At 38.6% G+C, this 27,509-nt stretch overlaps 2 protein-coding genes and 1 long non-coding RNA gene across 14 annotated transcripts in view; 2 read left to right on the top strand and 1 right to left on the bottom strand.

Annotated features, from left to right (window-relative positions):
- RNF170 (ring finger protein 170) overlaps window positions 1-10,478 on the top strand; it is a 54,637-nt gene extending 44,159 nt beyond the window's left edge. For all 7 annotated transcript variants that reach the window (XM_073218810.1, XM_073218811.1, XM_073218813.1 and 4 more), the window contains 3 exons: window positions 1,841-1,914; window positions 4,976-5,086; window positions 9,764-10,478. In XM_073218810.1, coding sequence (XP_073074911.1) covers window positions 1,841-1,914; window positions 4,976-5,086; window positions 9,764-10,033 — 455 coding nt within the window. In that variant the 3' untranslated portion in view covers window positions 10,034-10,478. The remainder of the gene's footprint in view (window positions 1-1,840; window positions 1,915-4,975; window positions 5,087-9,763) is intronic.
- Window positions 1,840-20,592, bottom strand: LOC140845091 (uncharacterized). Of its 6 annotated transcripts, XR_012123766.1 has the most exons (5): window positions 20,375-20,592; window positions 19,844-20,025; window positions 5,220-5,278; window positions 3,255-3,310; window positions 1,840-2,786 (listed from the first exon to the last, which is right to left on the bottom strand). It is a non-coding gene; the product is annotated as an uncharacterized lncRNA (long non-coding RNA). The 6 variants fall into 6 exon arrangements; XR_012123767.1 differs by lacking the exon at window positions 3,255-3,310 and having other exon boundaries at window positions 1,840-2,495; XR_012123765.1 differs by having other exon boundaries at window positions 1,840-3,310; window positions 5,220-5,274.
- THAP1 (THAP domain containing 1) lies at window positions 20,576-27,047 on the top strand. Its single transcript, XM_037015080.2, has 3 exons — window positions 20,576-20,718; window positions 23,509-23,704; window positions 24,237-27,047. The coding sequence occupies exons 1-3, from the start codon at window positions 20,648-20,650 to the stop codon at window positions 24,615-24,617; spliced, it is 648 nt and encodes a 215-aa protein (XP_036870975.1). The 5' UTR covers window positions 20,576-20,647; the 3' UTR covers window positions 24,618-27,047.
- The last annotated feature ends 462 nt before the right edge of the window (window positions 27,048-27,509 follow it).

Below are 27,509 nucleotides of genomic sequence, written 5' to 3'. Positions count from 1 at the left end.
CTCAGCCATCCTCTAGTGCAGCAGTGTTAGGAATAGTGAGGTTTGGTAGGCAAGGTGAACTGTCTCTGCCAACACAGGCTTGGGTAATTCACTGAATGCATGACCCAGTCAACTGAAAGATGGTTGTATTGTGTTCTTGGTTTTACCTCTGGCTGTGAGTACATAGGATAGATTGCTTCTGATACCCTGCTCCACTTGTTAGACACTTTTATTTACTGTCTGTAGGTTCAGAGGTTAAAAACAAATAATTAGTTATTCAGCTGCTCAATAAAAAGAAATGTGTTTCTTTGACTAGTAGTTCAAGTATGTGATACCATGTATATTAAGAGCTCTTCGGCTTAATAATCAGATGTATATGATCTGAAGAGTGGGATTTTCTGGCCCATAGTTTTTCACTGCAGGCAAGGACATCTATACCCCAATTTGTGATAAAGAAATGTTTAATTAAATAAGTTAATATATGTCAAAATACATTGAACCTTTGGGTGAAAATGCAGTAGGTAAATGTAAGGCATTGTTATAGGTGGTGATAATACCAGCCGATTTGTAAGTTTTGCTCTCATATATTTCTATATGAAATCATTGCTCAAATAACCTAGTATTATCTAGTTAACATAGTTCTCTGAGAGTAGGAAAAGATATCAGGTAAAGATTGTTTAGCTTTTAAATTCACCTTTAAATCATTGTATCAGTTTCCCCCAGTCACACAAGTGTCCAGTTAGGGTGGCCTTTCCCGGGCCCATTGGTTTGCTCCCCAGGTCCTCATACACCATTTATTTCTGCTGCTGGCATTTGCTCTTGCTATTTATTCATAGAACTTCAAGTGTCCATCCTCCTGTTTTCTATCTAAATCTTACTCTTCTACAAAGTTCAGTTCAGGTCCTATCTACTCTACAAGTTACTCAACCCCAGAGAGTTCTCCCTTTCAGTATGTCGCCTTGGTCTCCTCAATTTTATAGTCATTGCTTGTTCTGAAATCTGGACATTTACTTGATCTGGAAAAAATCAGAATAAAGAACAGAGGAGGCCTAAGCTGGGTTGCTAAGGAAGAGTAAGAATACACAGGAGATCCTGGAGGTAGAGGGGAGAGAGGAAGCACTTAGTTCAGGTCCACAGTGGGACCTGGATGATCCAAGAAGCAGGTGTCCTGCAGAGAAGAGAAAGAAGTGGCCCCTTAAACATTAAACAGTACTTAGAAATACTCCTTCATTTGTCGTCAGTCTAAACGTTGGTGCTTCTACTCTTAGCTCGCTACCACTTTTTGAGTGTTTTAAGCTATGTTTAGCTGTTCTCCTGCACATGAACACCATCAAGCAGAAAACATGGATTTCTTACACAAGTCGATTCAATTATTGAACTGGATTATCAACTTTATTAGGGCAGAGAGCATGTAATCTTGGTCTCCTTTGGTTCCTTGCTCACACTACTTAATTACTATTATTGATACTTCAGTAATTTGGCTTTGTAGGCTCTTAAAAAATAGTTATGTTTTTGTAACATAGATATCAAATTTGGAACATAAATTTATGCTGTGATATGTTGTCATATTTACAATGATGTTTAATCACATAGCAAGTGCAGTATTTTCTGTTAGGCCTCATAGCATTGAAGCAGTAAATGCATGCTTGTTTTTGATAATGTAAAAATGTCTGTATATTAACTAGTAGTTAAAAATAGTTTTCAATGGCTGAGAATTATTAGATTTGAATTTGCCTGAATAGTTAACTGCAGTAAAAAATATTTTAAAATAAGGTGATACTGTTAAAGTATTTCCAATAATTGAAACTCTCTCAAGATACATGGTCTTTAAACCATCAGTATTAATTTTTTTTCCCATTAGGTACCTGCATTATTGCATACTGGCGATACGGTTCATGGCTTGGGGCAATCAGTTGTCCAATCTGTAGACAAAAGGTAATGTTTGTATCCAGAAAACATCATTTATGCTAGTTCATTTTTTAAATATTTATAGTTTCTGTATCTAACTTCTGAATTATTTTGGTATTTTTAGAATTTCATTTGTCCAAAGCTTCTATGATTTTACTCCATTATTTTTAAAAATTTGTTTAAGATACCAAAAAAAAAGACTTCCCTTTGAAATCCTTCAGGTGTAGTAAAAAACAGCTGGTAAATGAATTCTCCCCCAAACCCTAGTAAGTCTCTGTTGTAAGACCAATGAAGGAGTAACTAACCTAGCTCATCAGTGTCCCTTACACAAAGACCCACAGATGTACTCCTTTTGAAAAAAATTGCTTTTCCTTTTAAATTTATTTTTAATTGCCCTTCTCCAGTGAAGGTCTACATAGCTTTAAATGATGAATAATAATTTTTCAGAATATCTCTTTTGGAGATATAACCACATTAACAGATTAAACCATTATAGTTAGCACAGAAGCTCCCTCAGAAGAGAGCAGGAAGTCTTTATAACCACACACAGAAGACTGAAATGTTCACACAAGTGAGATGCACCAAATTCTCTCCATTTCTTTGACAAACTGGAAAAACAAAACACAAAAAAATCTGAGAAACTGAGGTTTAGTGTTTATATTAGCAAATACAGGAAAACAGGACATACAGTTTTTTCATATTTCCTTCATATTTATTTCACTGTTCATTTCGAATAAAAATATATACCTTTCTGATACTAGGTTATGCACATGTAAGAAGACAGCATCTCCCTGGGGAGTCTTCCAGTATGTAAAATACTGAAGTGAGGATAGAAAGTTTCCAAGTAAAGACGTCAAATTGGATATGTATATTTGCTTTTGTTCTCTCTTGTAACCCCACTAAAAACAACAGTAAAGGACATTTTGTAAAGGCATAAACCTACAGAGACTGAAAAATAAAATGATAGAGATGGAAATTTTTCAAACATTTATAAAATGTAACACATCAGAAAAGCACTCAAAACAAAGAAGTACAGCTCATATGAATTATCACAAAGCAACACTTCAGTCATCACCACGCAGATGAGGAAATAGAAACTGGCCAACAGCTCCAGAGGCCTCCTCAGGACCCCTTCCAAATCTCCACCCGCTCCTTCCTCCCTAGCGGTAACTACCATTGGACCTTTATGACAGGCATGTCCTTGGTTTTCTATAGATTTATTATGCTAGCATGCACCTCTAAGGTTAATGTTCAATCTTGTGGGATTTTTGAATTTTTAAATAAATAAAACCATATAGTATGTATTGTCAAGTGTATATACATATGTACATGTACACACACATGTGCACGTATGCACACGTACATACCTTCCAGCCTTTGTTCTGGCCGTCTACTTCCCCATCACACTGCTTGCTTCTTTGGTCTAGAAAGGGAGACTCTTGCTTGCTTGTACATCCCCAAATTTCTACCCCTTTCACATTTAACTTTCTGTCACATGGTCAGGAAGAAAGTGGATTCTGTACTGCCTCTCTGTCTGATTTGATGTGTGACACAGGCAGTCCACACTGGAGCTTCTTTGCCAGTACCACCTCTCATCATCTTTAGCTATCTGCCAGCAACACTGAGAGACGTGCCATAGCCCTGGCATTAAAGAGTTAGTTCCACCACCTGTCCCCCATTCTTGGTTCTACCATGGCTTTCCATCAGACATATATATATATATATATATATATATATATATATATATATATATATATATATTAGCAGGTGGTATCCTTTGGACTACTCATAAATTGACTAGAGGGTAGGAAGGTGGAGATGAAGTTGTTTTAATATAAAAGTTTTTGGTTCCCTAATTGTAGAGTAATTCATCCCAGAGGCAAGACAGATGGCAGGTCCCTGCTCCATCTCTTACTCCATTGGAAAGAAAAATGCACAGGCTGTTGCCTTTGACCAGAACACACTCACCACTTCTCTTCCTGAACACATACACTAAAACGCCAACAGGGCTAGCTTAAGTTTCCAGCTTTCTGGACATTCCGGGCGGAAGCCCTAACAAGCGTGATTAGAACGCCTCCCACAGTCCTCGTGATGGGCTGCTGGACAGGTCTGCCTCCCCTCTGTCTTGGGTATTGTGGGCAGCAAGGGGCAGGGCCACATCCTCATTGTTTCTGTATATCTAGCACTTAGCACAGTGCCTGGCCCCACAGTAGATGTTGAGTTAATAACTATTGAAAGATTGCATTTTTGTTAACAAACTTTTGAATAGATGGCTGTGCCTCCCGTTCCTACCATCTACTGCTATTAGCCACTCCTGTGTGTAGCTGCTTGGAAAACCCCTGAGCAGTGGGAGGCCCTGGTTTTACAGCCGAACTGATGAAGGATATTAACAGCAGCTAGATGGTTTAAACTAAATCTGTCACTGCTGCTTCCCATTTTTATCTTATTGTACAGTGACCTTTTCTTTAGGGTTGTCCTATTTTAAAATGTCCCTGTTCTGCAAGGTACCATTGTCTTGAGATTAGGGGTCCTTGTGTATCCTCTTTACCTCCATTGAGGAAACAAATGCGTTATGTAAAAGGATCAAGAATTACTTTTCTTGAAGGTGGGCACTGGAGAGCTGGTCCCGGCAGTAGCTTGATCTTTGTTATTATGGCTGATAGCTTTCAAAGATATTTAAATACCAACAAGGATAAGGGATCATGATTTTAATTTTTAAAAAACCCTAATTTTTCTCTCTTAAAGTAATAGGTATGTATTTTTATGTCACTTTGCTCCTGAATGTTTTCTCACCATTCTTATATCCTCAAATACCTGTTAGCCCAGAGCAACTGCAGGCTTTATCCCTGGTATAGATTGGGAAATACTAGAATCACTGTTTCAATAAAGTACCCATTTGGTTTTATAGGAGTTCAAAATAACGTTTTGCAAATGGATTTTATTCTAAGCAGTAATAACGTACCTTCCTCCTGTGTTGCCTTTATTAAACAAAATGAGTGAAATACAAATTCATTCTATTGAATGATAACATAGAATGAAAAAAATTATTGCTGCAATAAGGTAACAATATTTTTCCTGTAATATACAGGTAACTTTATTGCTAACAGTATTTGGTGAAAATGACCAGTCTCAGGATGTTGTACCATTGTACCAAGATATTAATGATTATAACCGGAGATTCTCAGGGCAGCCAAGATCGGTGAGTAATGTTATTGCAGGTGCAAAGTTAAGAGTATAAGTAATACTTATGTTTTTTATAGTGACATTTACCAAGAAGTAATTTTTTATTGTGAAAAATCTCAGTGTTTTTGTGTGTTAGGTAAAGTTTTTACCTTTATCAATGTTGTCAGTCACTGAAGTTACAGCTTTCACAAGGACTATAGTTGTCTATCTTTAAAAAAAAAAAAGGTATTACAAAAGTCTTAATGAAAGAGATACCAGGATAAAACCAATAGAGAAATTGGAGGGAAATGTAAAATTATTGACTCCTATGTGATTCTAAAATAGGGTTTGTCTTATGTGAAATCTTACAACTGCGAAGTTATGGAGTTTTATAATTATGTTTTACTCCATTTTATTTATCCCGCCCCATTTGAAATGTTCCCTGAGGAAACCCTAGGTTTGGGTTTTTGTTTTTTTTCAGTATGTTATTTTAGCTATGTAAAAGCATTCTAGTTTTAAAATTCTGCATTTGACCCCATACCCCAAAAGGCATTAAATAGATTAAAAACTGTCATATTTTACTGACTCTTTCCAGTTCTCTCAAAAATCTAACTAAGTATTCTAGAAGTGTGTATATAACTGAATATGTACTTCCAAAAGCAGACCATACTAACTACAGATTTACATGGAAAGCCCAGACCCACCTCCCCTCTGAGCTCTAGACTTTACATCTCCACCTGCTCAGCTTACATCTCTGCTGAGCTGTCCCTTAGGAATCTCAAACTCAGCATGTATTATGGCATTGAACTGATTCCGCCTTTAACTCTATTAACTCTTCTCCATCTTGCTCAGCTCAGTTTTGATTTCTTCCTTTCCCTCATTCCCTCATCCAGTTGATAAATAAATTGTTTCATTTCTTTTCTCTCTTTTTGGGGGATCCTGTTGTTTTTCACTTCATAAAAATGTCCTATCTGTAGCTTTCCTACTGGGCCAAGCATCGCCCTCTCTTAGGATGACTGCAGCAGCCTCTTCTCTGGGACTTGTTCTCTGCACAGCAGCCCAGGGAATATTTTGAAAACATGTAAGACCATGATGTCCTTGTATGTTGAAACTTCTGATGTTCTGGAGTAATGTCCAACCGTATGTGTTAACAAAGCCCTGTGTGCCCAAGTCCTCACTGTGCTTCCAGCTGCACTGGCCTTTCAGCTCTCACGGCACACTCCCCACCTTGCCATCTGACCACTGCTGTCACGGGTTGACATTCCCTGGGTTGGGATGCTTGTCCCTCTGCTCCTCCTGTGGCTGACTGCTCACTCTCCAGGCCGTTCTTAAATAGACCTTCCTCAGAGAGGTGTTCCTGATCGGCCAAGGCGCTCTCCTTTATTGTCCTCCATACATCTCCTTCGCAGCATTTGTACTCAAATGGTGTTCATTATCTTTCTCTTGGTAGACTAGAAGCTTCGTGAGGGCAAATACAATGCTTGTTTATATTCACTACTGTGTTCATTCTCATTGCCAGTCCGTGCCTGGGATGCAGTAGGTCCTGAATGGCTTGAATAAATTAACAAATTATCCTTCAGATAAGAGTTGACTCTCCTCCTCCCAGCCAGGATTCACTGCCTCAGTACTGAACTCCTGTATGCTCTTGGGTGCCCTGCACATTCCCTGTTCTGTATGTTAGTACGTTTACTGGCATACGGTGTCAGCTGCTCTTGGTGATCACGGACAGATCTTCCAGATGTTTAAGAAAAACTTAATCCAGTCTCTGTTGTCTCCCATAGTTATTCGGGAGCTGCTTCTGCCATTTTTCATCTAGCAGTTTTTTTTTTTACATACCAATTACCTCCATAGGTTAATTATTTGAAAATGAATTTTTAAAATTCAAGAACTACCAGTGAACTTACAAAATCACTTTAAGCTATTCATTCACATTTTTAAGTGTGAAGCATACCACTGCTCAATTTTTTTTGTGTAGGTGTCAAATAGATATTTAATGAGTAAGAAAGCCTGGTATATGATGAAATTATAATACACTAAAGACATTTAGCTCTTTGATATTTTACCTCATTCAAAGTTGGAATAAAATTGTGTTTAACACACAAACTTTTCATAACAACTCATTTCATATTATCTAATTATTACAGATTTTGTATAAATGATACCATATGAGAAGTGAATAAAATATTTCTAATAAAGGATAGAAACGTATTCAAAAGACATACTGGCTGGTTGTTGGAACAGTTAAAATAATTATCATAGACCTTGTGAAAGCTGGGTCTTCCACAGAGATTAGAAAATTAGCATAGGAAGTGATTCTGAAAAGACCATTTTTGTTCTTTTGTGACCAGGTTTCCAAAAGGAGTTACAAGATTGTCAGTATCTGGTGGAGTTTTTAAAACTGTTTTCTCATCGTTTGCTCAATTCATGCTATTTTTGTCTCCATTTCCCCCTTAATTGGCACTTGTTTAACAAAATGCATAGAGTTGGATTCATAATACTTAATACAGATTGTTGAAGGTAGCTGCACTGTGAGCAGTGGATGACCCCGGGAGTTGATTTACTTCCTCTGGTGGTTTTCTCTGCATCCGCCCACCTCTGAGAAATGAGATCATAAAGGAAGTTATGTTGAGAACTGATGATAGCTCATTACTGCACAGGACCTGATATACCACGTAGGCAGCTAACAAACCACACAGAACAGATAAGTTTGCAGTCAGAGAATAAACTGACTTGCTCAACATCATGCAGATATTGGTACTATTTTATAACAGCTTTAGTTAGTTGTAGTTTACATGCCATAAAGTGTACCTGTTTAAAGTATACAAATCAATGGTTTTTAGTATATTCACAAAGTAAATGTAAGCTGTCACCATGATCTACTTTTAGACTATTTTTCTCATCCCAGAGACTTTAGCAGTGCCTTCCCATTTTGCCCTTCTCTCTCCTCTCCCTAGTCTTTGGCAGCCTAAGCCACTTTGTGTCTCTGTAGATTTGGCTGTTTTGTATGGTTCATCATTTCATTTAAATGGGGTCATGCAGTACAGGCAAACCTCGGAGACACTGCGTGATGGGCACCACAGACCGCGAGAAAGCAGATTACTCAGTGAAGCAAGGCGAATGAGTGTTTTGCTTTTCCAGTGCATATAAAAGTTACGTGTACACCACACTGTAGTCTGTTAAGTGAGAGATAGCATCATGTCTAAAAAAAAGTACCTACTTTAAAAATTTATTGCTAAAAAATGCTAATCATCACCTGAGCTTTCAGACAGGCAAAATCACAGATCACCATTTCAAATATGATTAGTGAGAAAGTTCTAAATACTGTAAGAATTACCAAAGTGTGACCCAGAGATGTGAAATGAACAAATGCTTTTGGAAAAAGGGTACCAAGAGACTTGCTCGATGCAGGGTTGCCACAAACCTTCAATTTGTAAAAATGCAGTATTTGTAAAGTGCAGTAAAATGAGGTACGGCCTTTTGTTTCTGCCTTACTTCATTTATAATAATGTTTTCAAAGTTCATCCATGTTCTAATGTATATCAGTATTTTATTGCTTTTTATGGCTAATATATCACATTTTGTTCACACATTCATGAGTTGACGGACATTTGAATTGTTTCCACCTTTCGGCTGTTATGAATAATGCTGCCATTAACATTTGTGTATCAGTTTTTCTGTGCACAGATGTTTTCATTTCCTCTTGGGCATATGCCTTGCTGGGGAATTGCTAGATATTACCATGATTCTACGTTTAACATTTTGAGGAACTGCCAAACTGTTTCCAAAGGGGCTGTACATTCACACCAACAGCATAGGAGGATTCCAATTTCTCCACATCCTTCAACTTTTAAAAATTCATGTAATTTGTTAAATTTCAGCTGTGAAAATTATGCTCATTTATGTAAGAACCTTGTGATTAATGTTTCAGAAAGGCAGCCCCTGGCATTCCAAAACCCCGTGTGGCAATTAGTAACTTGCTTAATTTCAAACTAAGAAGCATAACCATCCTAAGGGATCAGATTTCAATGCTATTCTTAGTCCAAAACCATCAAAGTGGGTGTGTCTTTAAGGTGTACTGCTTATATACTGCCTGGCAATTTCTAAAGGTCTTTTATATACAGTATCTCTTTTAGTTCTTAATAGTCCCTATTGCACATAAATACTCAATTAATTGTTGACTTATCCCTAGGAAGTTAAACAACATTCCCCAAGGTCACCTAGCTAATAAGTTGTTGGCTTTGATTTCAAAGTCAAGCATCGGAGCCAAACCTAAGCATGTAAAAGGGATGCTTTTGTATCTTTGTCTTTTCCCAAAAATCACTCGATTTGGATGTAGAGTCAAATACTGCTAAATGTACAGTTTATCCAATTTATCCAGATCTGACTGACTTTAAAGCTGAGATTTAACTCAGACTCTCATCCTACATATAGGTTCATTTAGTTTTACTGTCAAAAAGTAGAGATGCTTTGAGTTGTGCATTACTATTTTCTGTATTACAAGTTTGTTGATATTTTAGTTGCTTTTCAGCTATCTGCAGTAAAACCTATTTTATAAGAACCTAGAAGTCAGAGAACTATTTTTTTAATGCATAACTAGAAAACATGGTGTTCAATGAATATGTGAAAGTCTATCATTCATGTTGTAGGAAAATTGTTATTTTGAAGTCTGACGTACTAGATGCCAAATCATAATATCTGTTCTTCCCCCTACCAGATTATGGAAAGAATTATGGATCTACCCACTTTACTGAGGCATGCATTCAGGGAAATGTTTTCAGTCGGGGGCCTTTTCTGGATGTTCCGTATCAGGATAATACTCTGTTTGATGGGAGCTTTTTTCTACCTTATATCGCCTCTAGATTTTGTACCTGAAGCCTTGTTTGGGATTCTAGGCTTTCTAGATGATTTCTTTGTCATCTTTTTGTTGCTTATCTACATCTCTATTATGTATCGAGAAGTGATAACACAGAGACTAAACAGATGAAAAAAATGAGTTTACTAAGATATTTCAGCTGATGTATAAAATCAAGCAAATGGACCATGGCAGTATAGAGCATTTGAATATTATCTTACAAGCTTAAAACCACTGTCTGACAAACATTTGATTATCATTTGGCAAATGCTAACAACATATGACTGGAAATTTTACATGTTGCAGGTTCTAATATTAAGGTTAGAATTATATTTAAATTGTTATATTGATTGTGTTTCTATAAAGTCTCTGGAAAAAAATGTGGAATTATATAAAAAGGGATGCTTTTATATCTTTTCTCTTTTCCCCAGAATTACCCAGATTATTTGGATGTATAGTAAGATATTGCTAAATGTACAGTTTATCCAATTTATCCTTCTCAGTCAGTACTTATATAATAACATATTGCTATGAAATGCATCTAAATATTTTTGTTACAATAAAATATTGTACAATATTGAGGAAAAGTCAGTGTTTCTTTTAGTACCAGCTAGGTTTTGTGTACTTGGAGCTATTCTGCCATTCCATTCTGATACCATTCTTAGTTAACAGCTGAATGTGAGAGAAGAAACTTGAACTGTATAATCTGATTTCATATTCTGGTTTATAGAACGCTTTCTAATCAATAGAAGAATTAACAAGATGTAAGACATTTAACTTCCACTGAGCACACTTGATGTTCTCAGTGATGTTGCTGAAAGAAAAGTTTGGTCCTTTTATAGGCAATAGTATATAAAAGTTAAAGGGAAATTTTTTCAGGAACCTAGGTGATACTGCAAACACATACAGTCTGCAAAAAGCGATCTTCATGACAATGAGCAGCATCAAAGACCCTAGAAGGGTGCTAGGAACACTATTTAAATTTGCAAGAGAAATTACTGGTGAGTTAAAGCAACAGGATGGACAGGGTGGTCCATTTTCTTTTGTCCAAAAACTTTAATACTGTCCCGTGATGGCAGCACAGAGTGCAGATTCATCAGGTCTTAGGCAGAGTGAGCCAATGTCTGAGGTGGTTCGATAGAAAGTTACCTTAGTTTCTGATGGCTACAGCCTAAGTATCTAACGCCCTCTTCTGCAGTTTTCTGTTTGAGAAGAATCAGAATGTCAAGGATTAAGAAATGCTCCTGCCCTCCCCTGGCACAGCTCATTAGTGAACCGGTCACAGCGGGCCACTGATCCTAGGGCTCGGTGTTAGCTCTGTCACCTGCCATTACTGGAAATAGTACTGTCCGGTCACGTATTAGTGAGCCTCACTGGTTATAGAGGGAAAAAGAATAAATCCATCACATTCTCCCAGTTCATCATATTAGTCATCAACTAATGAGATGCTGAATGAAATACCAGTAATAGTGTTTCTAACTTGGGTTTAGGACAAAGCTGTTGCTTGTCATAGAAAAAACAGTGATGTTTAAATTATATAACACATTATACTGTTAAGAGATTTCTTATATCTTTTCATTTTAGGACAATTATGTGAAGAAGGCAGGGCAGTGCCTCCTTTCTCATAGATGAAATCTCTGTTACAGATGAGTTTTTTTTGTCTTATTTTTGTCACAAATAAGTGACTGAACTGGTATTAGACTCTAAGTAGGACTACTGCGTGGGCTCAGATTGATGTGATGGTTATTAGGAAGAGGGGAAGCAGGAGAGAAACTGGGGTCCTTTGGAAGTCTTTTGGAACACACTGGACTACAGCGTGGGTGCTTCTAAGAGGAAAGGTCTGCAAAGAGCTATCCAGACTTCCCGAATCCTAATTCTATATTTCCAAATCAAATGTCTAACAGGGTAGCATAGAAAAACATTTCAGCTGCAGCCACCAACTTGGAAAGCTGACAAGCTGGAGTTTGTTACAGCACCAATGTACCAGACCAGAAATGCATTTCCTACTAAGTACAAATTGGGTGTCTGGCTATAGCAATGTCATTGTTTGAAAGGATTTAATTTTCTGTGCATGTGTTCTGCCTGAAGTGTCACATTTCTGGTTAACAATTTCATTGTAATATTTGGAATTCTTTCTAAGACTTCCTGGGTAGAGGGGTATTGTACCAACTTTTGTAACATACAAAAACACTGTATGATCTGAAGTCTTAATGAATTGAAAAAGGAACTGAGATGCTGACATCTCAGAATTTTAGATCTGTTTATTATGTCATCTCTATTAGTTACTGATAATAATGTAGAGGGGATCTGAGAAAGTATTTAAAACAAGTAGAGTCAATCAGCATTTCAAACATCATAGGAGCACTTCTATGATTCAGGGTTAGATCATATAAATCAAAAAAAACAATTTGGATTTTTGTAAACACTATTTTGTAACTTTCACAAGAACAGATGGTCCAATCCCAAGGGCAGATGGTAACCTGGGCAGCTCTGTGGGGAGCAAGACAGAGGGAAACCTTGTTCTAGTGCCCAGTGGACAGTGGGTCCAGCTACCCCAGTTCCCAGCATCTGAAAACAATGCAGGGAGAAAGGGCTGTGCAGACGCCTCCCCCAGAGCTGTTTTAGAGGACTGGCAGTTTGGTTCATTCAGACTTTGTGATTTAAGAGTTTGTCAAGGAATAGTCTCCTGAATAAAAACAACATACCTAAAATTAAACAGTAGGTGTGATTTTCCCGTTTCTTTGATGCTGTTGGTCTTAAAATTCAGAACTGAAGTAGCTCCAATACAGTGGTTACAATGGCTTTCTTTTTTGCTAACAGACATCCAGTATCTCATCGCATTTCTAAATAATTTTGCTTAGATATTTTTAAACTTAAAAAGTAGAAATTTGGCTTTTTTTTTCAGGAAAATTATTTAACCTGGGCCATCTAGATTAATTCTGGCAATAAGTAGAACTGGAATCAGAAATGAGGCCTGTACCGTGATCCCAATCCACTTTCTTCTGAGTGTATATTTGATTACTTGATTTGTATAAATGTTCTTTTCTGAGTCTGTACTCTTACGTTTGCATCAACACGCTCCCTCCTTTGAAACACTTAATGTGCTCCAGGCTCTTCTGTTTTGCTAAACTGTAACCCACAAACCTAGGACTGGGTTAGAATATGAAAAGTCACTAGGACTTTCAAGGTCCTGCATCTTAAGGGTCTCAGGACCAGGCCAATGGGCTTTAAGGGCTGTTGACAGCAAGTGATAACTATCACAGAGACAAAGACAGTCGTGCAGTTTTTGTTCTGGCAGAGCCAGACCTCTTCATGGCATCAGTAGTTGTTTTAGGCAGAGTTCTTGACTGCAGAGAAAACTGAGGTGTTACCAGTCACTCTCATCTTCATCCCCCTGCGTCTTCTACTTGTCCCATGTCTCAGGAGGCAGGAGAGGAATGAGCACCCAGTTAGAAAACACTGAGCATATTTGGACACTGTCCTTATTCTGTCTCAGACTAGTGGTATTTAGCTGGTGATACAGGAGAGAGCTAAGTGGCTAAAGATGTTTTAAACTCACTGATACACTTTAAATTATAATTTGTTCAAAAACACAAATCTTTAAAAAACTATTTAAAAATACTTGATATCAGATGAAAATACTAATCCTTCTAATCAGTCTTAAAGTAAAAACTATGTATCTACATGAAAATTAATGTTTGTTTCACAAACTTAGGATATTAGAGCTGGAAGGGACCTTAGAAATTGGTTAGTGTTTGTGTTTTCTCTGTGAAAATCAGATGAAAACTATGGATAGCATCCCAGAAAATGCATGTATACACATGCATGTATAATTCTGATACATTTTTAGGGATTCAAAGAACTGACCATTCATAGATTACAAATTAGGAATTCCTCTAGTCCCACAGCCTTACTCTACAGATGAAGATAAAGAGGCCCAGAGAGTATGGATGCTAGGGTACTTTTTAATAAAAACTTTATAGAAAAGAATGCATAAATGGATAGAAACCAAAATCTAAACTGGTAGCGGTGAGTTTAAAACATGTTTAGCCCTTAGCCCTCTCCTACATCAAAACAAGTGGCTTGTTTTTCTGCAGTTTCTCAAAAAAGGAGGTAAAGTTTATCCTTCTAGAATAATTGTGACAAAGCTTACCCTTTTAATGTCAAGGGTTGAATTTTCTTTTTGTTGTTGTTGTACCTTTTTTTCTTAAAGTATCATTGATATACAATCTTATGTTGGTTTCAAATATACAACACAGTGGCTCAACATTCACCTGTATTACCAAGTCCTCACCCCCTCCAGTGCAGTCACTATCCGTCAATGTAGTAAGATGTTACAGAATTAACTGCATTCTCCGTGCTGTGCTACCATCCCCTTGACCAACCTATATTGTGATTGTGAATTATTGTGCCCCTTAATCCCTGCCCCCTTTCCCCCCATCCTCCCCAATCTCTAGTTGGGTAACCACTAGTCCCTTCTATGAGTCTACTGCTATTTTGTCCCTTCTGTTTCGCTTTATTTTTTTACTCCACAAATAAGTGAAATCATTTGGTATTTGCCTTTCTAAGGGTTAAATTTTATTTTTTCCCTAAAAAATGTTCTGTGAATAAGTAAATTAGCTCTTGGCCTCTCAAGACTTTGAAAAACAACAAACTTCTAACTAACCTCTAGGTTATCCTTATTTACTTTCCGTTAAATGGATACATAAAGCTAAGATATATTCATTTTTATATTATTGAAGGTGCCAAATGAAATGAGCTTAAAAACATCTAATTCTCTAAAAGGGCAGTTTTGCATATCTTGTATGGCTCATGTTTGCTTAATAAGCTGTTTTATTAAAGTAGAACACCAAACATTTTATAAATCACAAGGGTCTGATGATGAATTGTCATAAATTCATCTCAGTCAAAAGACACACTGCTACCAGCCCATAAGCCTCTTTCACTCCCTCTCTTCCCCAGAGTAACCCATTCTGACTTTAGTTTTACCTTCTTTTTACTCTACAAAAAATAAAATAATATAGCATATTTTCTTCTGTGTCTGACTTCTTCAACATTATGTGTGTAAGAGCTATGCATACTGTTGTGGGACATAACTTTATTTTGACAGCTGTATAGTATTTCAGTGTATGACTACACCACAATATTTTATTAATTCAAGTATTATTGATACACAATCTTATATTGGTTTCAAATATAAAAGAGTGGTTCAACTGTTACCGATATCATTAAATCCTCACCCCCACTAGTGCAGTTACTATCTAGCAATGTAGTCTACACCACAATTTATTCATTCAACTATTAATGGACATTTGGTTTGTTTCCATTAACTTTTAGAAAGGCAGACAACCACTTTTCAAAGTAAAAATGTCTCCTCCCCGTCACCCCTTGACAAGTAAAGAGTAGCTATTCCAGCCCTAGGAAATGCTAAGAAGAAATGGGCAAGGGAGAAAGAAGGAAAACAGACAATGGGTGTTAAGTTAGTTTAGAGGAAGTGACAATTACTTTTCTATTAAGCAGACAACTTATTTGCAGACCATGTAGTGAAAATTTAGTTTGGGGGATATTTTAGAGAAATCCAACATTCAGTTCAATTCAGTAATACATAACTCATTCTATCACCAAATTTACTGTAACGATTTACTGTATTTACGGAGGTAATGAAACAGGATTATATTCAACAAAAAATGAAAATGTTGATTTCATTTCCCAGTTATGGAAATAGATAGCTAGAAGCCAGAAAACAGAAAAAAAAAAAAGAAAGCGAAGAACAGAACTTGGCTGAAGGAAATATAACTAACCCAACAACTCAATCGACTGGTTCCACCTACATTGGTTAATGGTCACAAAGCTCAGAGGAGCTCCCAGCACTGGCTGGTGACCTTCACATGCTTCAGTTGCTTGCCTTCCCAAATTCTGAGAACTGTTTTATATTTCTGACATTTCCCAGTCCTATAACCGCACAGCCAATATCCAGCTTCCTAAATCACTCCTGCCCCACGGAGTCTTCTATTTTGTCGGGCAACATGGCTCCCTTCTTTTTTCTAAAAAGGCCACCTGCATCTCAGTAAAAGATACCCAATGACCCATCTAAAAGTTCAAGTCAGAAGAAGTTCAACCTCAAGCCATGCCTGAGATCCAGGGTGCCCTTTCCTCATTCTCATCTCCATCTATCAGCAAGCCCTGCAAGTGTCTACCTCCTACATGTATCTTCAGTCCTACCCATTCTATTTCTGCTGCCACCACCTTAGTCCAAGATGGCAACATCTTTACTAGCCTGCAACAAACAGCCTCTTAACCGGTTTGCTCACTGCACGGTTGCCCCTGTGATAAACTCTTCACGTAACAGCCAGAACACCCTTTTAAAAATGTCTATTAGATCGTGTCTCTCCTCTGCCTAAAATGGTTCAGTGGTGTCCTGCTGCACTTAAAATCCAAACCAACAACCTAACCTGCTTTTTCATCCTCCTTCATGCCCTTCTGCCCCTGCTCTCTGGGCTCTACCACCACAGCCTCCACGCCCTTCCTAGGATAGATCAAACTCTCCCACTTCAGGGCCTTAGCACACACTCCCTCTTCCGGGAATGCTCTCCCCAGCCCCCCACCTTCATTCTTCACATACTAAGTTTTTTCTTTTATTCTTTGGTTCTCAGCTTAAAAATCCCGTCCTCAATAATATCCATTATATCATAGACAAATTTTCACAAATGCCTAGGGTGCCTAACTGGTTTTCTTGGCTTCACTGGAGATGGCTGGTAATTATAGATCTGCTTTGGTTATGTAACTGTATTCTTATTATGTTAATGTGTGTGCGCAATTTAATTAATAGTTTAAAACCTATACATGCTTAAGTTACTCTATAAGAAGATATGTCAAAGAAATAATCAATCTTCCCATGTTTTCTTCCATCTGCTACCTCTATAGCTTTTCTTCTTCCTTCCTAATTACAACCCTTAAATAGAATTCGTGCCTCATATCGAATTCACTGAGTATCATAATTCCTCCAAGTGGTAAAGATACCTCAAGACAAATGCTGGGCATAGAAGCCACAGGGCATAAATCTGCAAAGAAGTAAAAAGCTAACCTTTTCAAACAATATGGCTTCTCTCTCACTTACCAACTTTACATTTCCCTGTATGGCCCCGGAAGATGACTGGTTAGCCAGAGACAGGTAAGATTCCTCAAGGGAGGAACAACCTAAGACAGGCACAGTCGCAGGGGGGCCATCAGGTGAGAAATTGGGGATCAACAGAGGTGAGGCTTAGAACCTCACCCCCCTGTTCTGAGAGAAATCTTCTGCATCCATGGATGTTTTATTGCCCTTGTCTAGCTTGGATTAACACATAGTCTACAGGCACACACCTGATCATCTACATTTGCTCTCTTATAACACTAAACACTAAACTATGTTTTCTACCTTTATCTTGCATCTACCTACCACTTCAGCATTTTATTAAAAATAATAATAATAATAATAATAGGAGAAATGTGGGATCAACATATAAATCAAGTATAAAAATCAAACGAATATTCATATTTGACCTGATTGTTTATAGTTCATAATGCGTGATCAAAACCGAAAGTTTCTGTGATGACTGCCCTTGTACTGGTCACCATGTAAGAACTTATTCACTATGTAAGAATTTGTTTACCATGTAAGAACTTGTTCGTTATGCTTCAGAAGATTGGAGACTGACGAAAATTAGGCTTGGGGTGGATTAATGATTGTGCATTGAGCATTGACTCCCCTATACAGAATTTTATTGTGGTTAACAACCATTTGATCAATAAATATGAGAGATGCCCTCTCAAAAAAAAAAATTTTTTTTAAATCCCATCCTCAGCCCACTAACAACCCAGCTAAAGTAGGCAGCGACCCTCGCTCTCACACTTATGCACCCTTCCAGCATTCTAATGTATTCAGGCATCTTAGCAGTGTTACTTTATTTACATTTTTACTGTCAGTCTGCCCCACACTAAAACATAAGCTCTCTAAAGAGAGGGACTATGTTAGTCTTGCTCCCCAACATATTCCCAGTCTTATAACACCTGCCACCAAAACAGGTGCTGAATAAAGGTTAATAAGGAAATTTTAAAAAAGGGAGAGGAGACAAGGACAGATCACTTACTCCTTCACTGTTACCACCCAGGTGGAAGGCCCTGTCATCTCTCACCTATATTTCCACAGATGCCTTCCTAGCATCCCCTGCCTCTAAGTTGCCCCTGTTATCCATGCTTAACACAGCAGAGCAATCGTTTTAAAAGATGGTGTCACTCTGCTTAAAGGCCTGCTCTCCATTTCACTCAGTCAACATCCTCACACTCGCCTATAAGGCTCCATATTTCCTCCTCCTTATCGCATATTTGTTGTTCCCCCATTGCTCATTCTGCCCAGTCACACTGGCCCCTTTGCTTTTCTGTGTGCAGGCCAGGACCCTGAGCCCCAGGAGTTTTGCCTTAGCTAGTCCCTCTGCCTGCAGGGTTCTCCCCCAGAAAGTCTCACAGCTGACTGTCCAACTCTAAAGCTTTGCTCAAGTCACTTTCTCTATTAGGCCCATCCTGTCCATCTTATTTAACACTGCATCCCCTCACCCCACATAGCACCCTTCACCTTGTAACATGCTACCCTATGTGTTTTCTGCCTGCTTCTCCAAGCCCCACGAGAATATGGGCAGAAACCTTTATCTTGTTCAGGAATGTATCCCAAGGCCCTAGAACTGTGCATAGCATGGCAAGTGTTCAGTAAATATATGTTGAATCAATTGACGAGTAAAGTATTTTAGTAAACTCTAAGTTAAAATATACTTTCTCAGTTTACAAGCAGTTACCATTCTCATATTTATTGCCCAGCACACCATAAAGGAAATTACCCACTGTCTACCCTTGGAAACACTAACAAATTATTATTCTGGAATATTGGTGAGGCAAACATGATAAACATTACACTGTGGTAACTATTGTGGTATACTGGTAAAGGGCTGTGGCTCTGAAACTTTTGGACGTACAATTTCTGGGCCCAGTGGATTTAACCAACATTTTCTGAGTATTTAATTTGGGCCAGACACTGCAAGTTGCTGGGGTTACAAGGCTAAGTAGTCCTTGTCCTCAACAGGATCTCAGTTCTGATAAAGACGACAGAAAACTACACTGACATTATAATATGGTTCATAATTGTACATAGGGCTAAGAGCAAGTGTTCACTGGAACAAGAGAGGTGCTTAAATTGGGGAGGTGAGGAAGAGAGGGTAAGGAAAGCTTGCTGAAGACAACACTTAGGCCTCATCTTAAGGGTACACAGATGAGAGAAGGGCATTTCAGGCCAAGGGAAACAACCTGTCTAAGGAGGCCAGGGGCATGCCTGCCTTCTGTGCAAAACATAATGCTGGGAGAGTTCAGGACAACTGCAGGGAGCTGACAGGGGAAAAAGCAGAGGTGCTTGGTCCGAAAGAGCTTTATGGCTCCCCTGAGAAATTTGGATTTTATCAGCAGAGGAGGTAGCTTCTGAAGGATGAGATCAGAGCAGTGACATCAGGTTCTGTGGAGGACAGACTGGAGACTGGGATACCTAGGGGCTGCAGCGAGGATAAGCCCATGAGGGCCTGATCAGTGACAGCAGAGATGTTTAGGGATGGACTTACTAAGATATATTTATCCTACAAAATTAACCTGGTCATAAAAGGGATGTGGAGGGTGTGAAAGAGGTGAGAAGACTCCAAGGTTTCTGGGTTAAGCAACTAAAATATACTTCACAGATGACAATACCAAAGGCATTAACAGATTTACTTTAAGAAATGTTAAGATTTCGGTAATTATGGCATTTGATTAAACAAACCGGCAGAGTGCTCGGAGTGAGGGGCGGGCAGAAGCTGGAACCCTGGGGAAACAACCAGCATTTAAAGGCGGCGGGCAGAGGGTGTAAGAGCCGTGAAATCCACAACAGACCTCTATCCAGGCTTCCAGGCAGGCTGTGATCTACACAGGAAAGGGGCGCGCAGCAAGGAGTTAGGCCCCGGAGTGAAAATCGCTGCCTGCAGGCCCAGCGGCCCGCTGCGTCTGGGGGACACTGGGCGGAGCTTCTCACCGCCTCCGCTGCGGCACCCGGACTCTCCCCAGCCTTGGGATACCTGTGGAGACAGGTAATGGGATGGAGACTAGCGGTCCAGAAGTAGGCTCACAAAGTTTTACAAACCGTACATCGTATGTGGCGCCTTTTTAAATGGGCGCAATTACCCAATGACTTCAGCTCTACGCCTGTCCTCTTTTAAGCCACCAAACCACACCTAAATGGCCCAAGATAAATTAATCCTTAGAAACACCACGAACAGCGGACCCAGACACTGGGCGTACATTCCACTACCCACCCCTCGCCTCCTACCCAAGAACTTCCTCTCACCCTTCCAGAAGCCAGGAGGCCCCGCCCGCCGCGCCACACGCCAAGCGTCAACCAATGGCTTGCTTCCAAAGGAAAGTTACCTCTGACCTCGGTGCTAATCAGAGACAGGGGAACGAACTCCTCGCGAGAGGTTGAAGTTGAAGCTGCCTTCGCCATCTTGGAGATGGGAGACGGGCGATGGCTGTGGTCCTTCTGCTAATGCAAACGACAAAACGGGCACATTAGTCACCCCGAGTGAGGCTATCAACGCTGTAACTGTTGGCCAAAGCGGAAGCGAGGGTGTTACAGCCGAGCACGGCGACACAGGAGCGCCTGCCTGCTGTGGCGGCAAAAGCGAACTGAGGACCGGAAGGATGGTGCAGTCCTGCTCCGCCTACGGCTGCAAGAACCGATACGATAAGGATAAACCCGTTTCTTTCCACAAGTAAAGACCCCGCGCGCCTCGCGGGGCCGACAGCGTTGGGGCTGGGGGCGCGCGGCCGGTTGGGCTCGGGGGCGGAGCCAGGCGCGAGACCTACTGAGAGGGGCGGAGTCGGGGAGGGGCCTGGGCGGGCGCGGCCGGGCGCTCCTCGGGGTCGCTGGGACCCGGGCGCTGTGGGCGTGCCCGCCTGGCTCGGGGCCCGCGTCCAGTCCTACTACCCCTGTCTGGTGCTGCGCGTTCTTGGTGCGCGTTGCCGACGCGACCTTTTCTCGCGCGCTCGAGGATCGGCACCCCCCCGAGCTCGAGGTTCGCCCGCTGCCGCCTGTTGGCGGGTTCGGGGTTCCCGGGCAGTGCTCGAAGGTGGTCGGGTTACGGGGCCTCTAGACTGAGGGGCAGCTGGATTTCACCACTAGGCTCGGCTCATAGAGAAGCCAGGTGGCGATAACTACTGCAAGTACATCTGAAATAGAAACAAAGACCGTTAAAAAGACCAGCTCACCCTTTTCGGTCCTTGCTGGGGATGGGAGGCCGCCATCACAGTAATTAAGTACTGATTTTTGGCCAGGGTTTGAGGGAGATTTTTAACCCAATTTTTAGGAACTGACCTTTAAGGACTTCTTCTTTTAGAGAAAGTTTCTGGTGCTGCCAAGATAAATAACTGTGTTTTCAGCACACAGTAATGATACGAACCAAAATCAAGTCAGTAGGAGCTATTTGGGGCGCCTAGAGGAAGCTCTTGGGGAAGAACCTGCCCCACAGCTTTCAGGGCTGCTTTTTCCCGAAGGTGCCGTCGTTAGAAATCCTAGAGAGGAAAATGTTCTCTTAAAAATAGGAAACGAAAACCGCAAAATGGAAATGACTCAGTGATACTGAAGTGTCTGCAAAATGTGGCATAACATTTTCATTCAGTCGAATTATTTACAAATTACTTTTTTTCATGGAGTCCTTTACATCTAATTTACGTATTACATTTAATTACAAATTACAAATGTTTAAATGCAACATACATTTTTTTGGAAGGATTCCTGACTGATGATAGCTTAAGAAATTAAAACTAGTGATAAGTTATACGAATTATTCATAGCTAAGTAATTACAAAAGCAAAATTTTAAATACTCCTTCCATTTTTTTGATGGGAGCTGTTTATGTTTAGTAGGGGATGTGGATGCTTTTTTTTGGAGTCCACCGAGTCTTTTATTTTGTCTCAAAGGTCAGCCAGTCTGAGAATAGATGCATGTTTAGGTGGTAATCTTGCCTCATGATTTACTGGAATTTCTGGAAGTTGATGAATTGATCTCTAGTATTTTCCCTGTGTAGGAATAGGTCAGGAGGTATGTCACAGTCACCTGATGCATTCAGCTCCCCACCTCCTCATTTCTAATAGGACAGGAATCTAAAAAACATGCAAAACCCTTCATTGCACCAAAAACTAGTAAGAAATGACATTCACACATCAGAAATAGTTTCTGCTGGCTATTAAACAACTCATTGAATCCAAAGGAGGGCTAGCCTGCATCTCTATGGAGAAGAGTTTTTTGGGGAGTTGATGGGAAAGATCTTGACAGAACCTCAGAGGCAGCCTGGGCTGTTGTAGTCCTTGCTCAGGAGGCCAGAGGTGCTGAATGTTACCAGTGATGGCCACCATGGTTTGTACTTCTAGAGGCCATTTCCGGTAGGCATCTTCTAGGAATGCTTCGTTCCCCAGTTTCTCCACAGTGGCACAGGGGGAACAGCTACTCTGGGCTAAGAAAAGTACTGTCCTAAAGATGGGTGAGATTTTCATGGTAATAGGCTCTAGCATATGTAACCTGTAGAAAAAATATGGAACATAGATTCGAAACATCCCTTGGCTTCTTTCCAGTTCCCCAGCTTACTAAACCTTGCCCCAGAAAAGTAAAATCACAGTAAAAAACCTCTTTCTACGTCTCTATATCTGGGCCTTGTGGACATATTCCATTTGATTAAGTGGTAAATCAAATTTTCATTTTCTTTTTGTGATTTGACTATAATTCATACTTGTCATTCAAAGAGAACCACAGCTGCTTTTCTCAGTATGTAGATATGTAGACATGCAATTTTGTTTCATAGTATACAGAAAATTGCAGGTAAAAATTAATACAAATTCACCTTACAGTATGTATTTTACTTAAAACTTTTAGTATCTTCAATATAAGAAGTTAAACTTTAATAAATGAGATAAATAGATTCACCATTGCATATTTAGATAAGTGTGAAATACTTGTGTATGTTAGTGAAAGTTACTTACTGCAATGGAGGGGAAAAGCAGTATTATTGCATATGAACCTCAAGCCCAGCCTCCCATCATCTACTCCCTGTTGCATGCATCTGTCCACAAGGCTAACTGTTAATCTCATATTCTTACATTATATAAATTATTAATCAGCCTGTCTTGTTTAGATTGTAAACATCATATCTGATATTCTTAAATCTACTTTATAATCAATGAGATTGCTGAAGAAACACTGCTTTAAAAAAAAAATCCAAAAACCAAAAATGCCATGTGGAGAAGGCTGACTTAGACCCACTTTAGTGGGTTGTCAGTTTATTTATAAGAACTTTAAAACAAGTACATTTTTGATGAACTAATGGAATAAAGGCGCAACCAAAACTGTCAAGAAAAAGATAGCAGACTTAGTGTTTTGATCAAGTATTCCTTGACATGTTAACACCAGTATGAGATAGTTCTTTCCTGAACAGGAGAATCTGGATATGCCCTAACCCCCCTTTTTTTTCTTTTAAATATGTTCAGAGAACTGAATTATGTCTTCTTAGGTTTCCTCTTACTCGACCCAGTCTTTGTGAAAAATGGGAGGCGGCCGTCAGAAGAAAAAACTTTAAACCCACTAAGTATAGCAGTATTTGTTCGGAACACTTCACCCCGGACTGCTTTAAGAGGGAATGCAACAACAAGCTACTGAAGGAGAACGCCGTCCCCACCATATTTCTTTGTACTGAACCACATGACAAGGTAATACGTGTTTAGAATGTTGGGTGGTTTTCTGCTTGTAAAATTAATGTGTTCACTGTGGAAAATTTGGAAAACTCAAAATAGTGTTGAGAAAATAAATGTTATGTGGAACCCATCACTTGTAAACAACCGCTGTTTACAACAATGTACTTCTAAAAAACACAAGGTGCAGTTTATTAAAATTAAATATCTGCACACCGGGAAACTCAGTCTAGCTTTGTAATTTAATTCTCAGGTCACTCTCTACCCTTAACTGGATGTTGATAACATTTTGATTTGGTTTATCAGTGACAATTCACTTTCAAAGTATGTTTGCCTTCAGTTTTAAGTGTTCAGTGTTTAATTAAGTTATTAATTGTTCTCTTTCTTGCATCTTATTCCACTTGAGGTAGAAAAGTACAATGAAAACTTAAACAGTTTTCTCATTTTGGGTTTACAGAAAAGTCTAATATTCATAAATTCCCCAGATGAACTCTTTCAAACTGTTATTTTTAGTTACTAAATTTAAACATACTCTGCATTTTCATTTTAGAAGGAAGATCTCCTTGAGCCACAAAAACAGCTTCCCGTACCTCCTTTAACGCCTCCCATTCCCCAGGTTGATGCCACTATTGGATTGCTAATGCCTCCCCTGCAAACCCCAGATAATCTCTCCATTTTCTGTGACCACAACTACACTGTGGAGGATACAATGCACCAGAGGAAAAGGATCCATCAGCTAGAGCAGCAAGTCGAAAAACTCAGAAAGAAGCTCAAGACTGCACAGCAGCGATGCAGAAGACAAGAACGACAGCTTGAAAAGTTAAAGGAAGTTGTGCACTTCCAGAAGGAGAAAGACGTATCAGACGTATCTGAGAGAGGTTATGTGATTCTACCAAATGACTACTTTGAAATAGTTGAAGTACCAGCATAAAAAAATGAGATTTGTATTGGTTTTTATGGGGTAATACCACATACCCTTCTCTAGCCTATAAAGGAGTTTCATTTGGAAAAATAGCTCTTGATTACTTGTATAAAAACAACTCAGAATATTTTTTTAAAAAAATAGATATATACTGTAAAACTGTAAAATGTTTGTTTGTAATTCAGGGTTTTTACATTTTAACAAAATATTTTAAAAACTGTAAACTAACCTCAGAGCTCCAATATAAGGAAGTTGATTTCAAGATTAGGGACTTTTTTTTTAATTTGAGTATTTATAGATAAAGTAAAAATTTAAAGTAAAGAGAAAGAAAAGTATAGTAAGGATGATTTAAGTTTAAAGTTTAAAATTAATGCAGTTTATTGAGAGAACTTAGTTATATTTTAAATCATAAGTATGGGTCAGATCATGCAACACCTCAGAAAATACATATTCTTACATGTTCTTATTAGTGAAGGCAGGATCATTTCTTAAGCACTTCTCAAAGATAAATTGACAAGTCAATATTTTAAAAAAAAAGATTGGTTGTCTTCAGAGCAGAAAGTGAAGAGCCATTCCATCTAATTTAATATAAAGAATGGATTTTTTGAAAAGTAGGCCCATCTTTTTCCCCCCACTGTCTAGCATTATCAAATTAGAAGTGTATCTCCCATGAAAGAAACATTCTTTGGTAAACACAGTAGGCATTATTATCAATGAAGTACTAACAATTGGGCCTGATCCATGAAACACTTTCTTCTCTCATTACCCCTGAGTGAAGGGACACCCAATTCCCTAACCGTAGTTCTATCCGCATCCATATCTTTAACAGATGTGTTGTGTTGGTAGTTTGATGTGTAGCATAATACAGTAATCTTGCACTTGGCTAATTGATTTTGGTCAAGGCTTCACATAAAAAAACATTTTCTTTAACACAAGTTAGAAATTATATCCCATTTACTTAAACAAGTGATCTGTATCAGAAGCAACCTAATATGTAGTGTTTATTTTCCTGAATGTTGAGATTTAAACACTGAGGTTTCTGTTCAGAGAGTTGTGTTCTGACTTTCTGTTCAGAGAGTTGAGATGTTTTACGTATATTTGAAATGAAAATACGTTCTGAGTAAATATACTGCCATAGGAATTACCTACTTAGATTTAGAATAACTGTTTGAACTGTAATTATTTTATATTTCGCAGTACACGGAGATAGTTGAAGAGCAAGACCTTTTGAGGTAGCATTAAAGATATGAAACAATTATGTTCAAAAGTGTCTTTTGTAGACCTGGTTTTCAGTGTAATTCACTGCCATCTTGCCAGTGGGTGGTACTTTGATTCATGGAGATTTAATTTTTTATGAGCCAGTATGTCAAAAAGAGAAAGTTATGGTTTAGAAGATGACTTGAAGTTACGTAGTCTGATAACATTCAGAACTAATGCTCATGAATTAGAGGACTTTTTCTAGCCATGCATGGATCTCATCACTGGCTTTGGAATGCACAGTCTCTGAGTACTTTGTCTTCACATTTATTTCTCTAGAGTTCCTGGAGGATAGGTGGGTAAATATTTTGTAAAGTTTCTGTCTTTGATCAAAATTCTCAACTATGTAAAAGAAAATCTGTGTGTGTGTGTTTATGTGTGTGTGGAAGCAAGAATCCAACCTTAGTAGCATCTTAGCATTATCATTTCACCTGAAACTACTTTCTTTTCCTAACATAAATCCCTATTTGGGGAGAACTGACCAAGCAGTATGTATACCAACTATTTGCATTTAATGATAAATTTAAATAATTTATCATAGTTTAACATAGGGAGTTTGAAGTACAGGTGCTTATTTCTGAATTTAAGATGTAATATTTGTTAAATGTTTTTAAAATTCATTTTGTCTTTTGTTTATGACATTGCCAAGAAAAGGAGAACATTCAGACTAAATCAGGTCCTGTTCAAGCATGGTGAACCTTAGTCTAAAACAGAAACAGGGTCTTAATTTGGAACAAATGGGGAGAAGACATGAACTGCAGCATATTCCGAAAGATGACATTTATTTTGAACACATATAGTAATGTACTAAAATTTCGATGTGTGTGTGACATAATCTGGCAACAATGGTGAGAAAAAATAACTCTCTTAATAGAACTGCTAGGAAAACTATAGAATCATAGAATTTTAGAATCAGAAGGAACTTTGAAATCATTGAACACTAATAAGCTTAACCGCCAAACTGCAGAAATCCTTGTAGAATATCCCTGGGTGGTCATCTGTTCTGTTTGCTATTTATATCTAAGTAATTATTCAGCTTAGATTCTTTAAAATGGGTTTCTGGATTAGAATAGAATTAGTTGCCACTCTTTTTGTACTTGTTTATAATGCAGATCTAAACTTCACTTTGAACTGCATACTTTGAACTATCAAATTCCAAATTAAAGTTTAAAATTTTTGTAACATATGTTTACTAATTGTATTCCTGTTATGTGTACTAAAAATAATTCTATCATTGCAGTAAAGAAATGGTGGAGTTTCAAATTATTAGGAAAAAGAGTTGGAATGGATTTGCCTGCTTGGCTATTACTCTCCCTGGTATTGGGGACCATGTGAGTTGCATGGCCAGTGAGTAAAGGGCATTGCTCTGGTCTGATGGTAATTAGTTTCTGGGCCAATTTATGGTTTTATATAGTTGAATATTAAAATACAATCCTTAATGTATTGTGAAAGAAATATCAAAGAGCAAACATCAAATATCAAACATCAAAAGAAAAATCAGAGTGATTTACAAGCATGCAAAAAAGCAATTGTAATTACTGTACTTAAAATAACAGAAAAGTTTGCTTGAAGTAATTCTCTTTCAGTTCCATGTCTTAATGTCTTTTTTTTTTACCTTAGATGTGGTTTTACCCTATTTTTTTT

Source organism: Manis javanica, chromosome 12 (assembly GCF_040802235.1).
Source record: "Manis javanica isolate MJ-LG chromosome 12, MJ_LKY, whole genome shotgun sequence".
Taxonomy (NCBI): Eukaryota; Metazoa; Chordata; class Mammalia; order Pholidota; family Manidae; genus Manis; species Manis javanica.
This window is presented reverse-complemented; position numbering and strand designations above follow the sequence as displayed.

What these genes read in the sequence shown, in the direction of transcription:
- THAP1 (XM_037015080.2), top strand. Translation starts at nt 20,648, where the DNA reads ATGGTGCAGTCCTGCTCCGCCTACGGCTGCAAGAACCGATACGATAAG. An exon ending in AAACCCGTTTCTTTCCACAA is followed by an intron (nt 20,719 to 23,508) that starts GTAAAGACCCCG and finishes ATGTCTTCTTAG; the next exon opens with GTTTCCTCTTACTCGACCCA. An exon ending in GTACTGAACCACATGACAAG is followed by an intron (nt 23,705 to 24,236) that starts GTAATACGTGTT and finishes TTTTCATTTTAG; the next exon opens with AAGGAAGATCTCCTTGAGCC.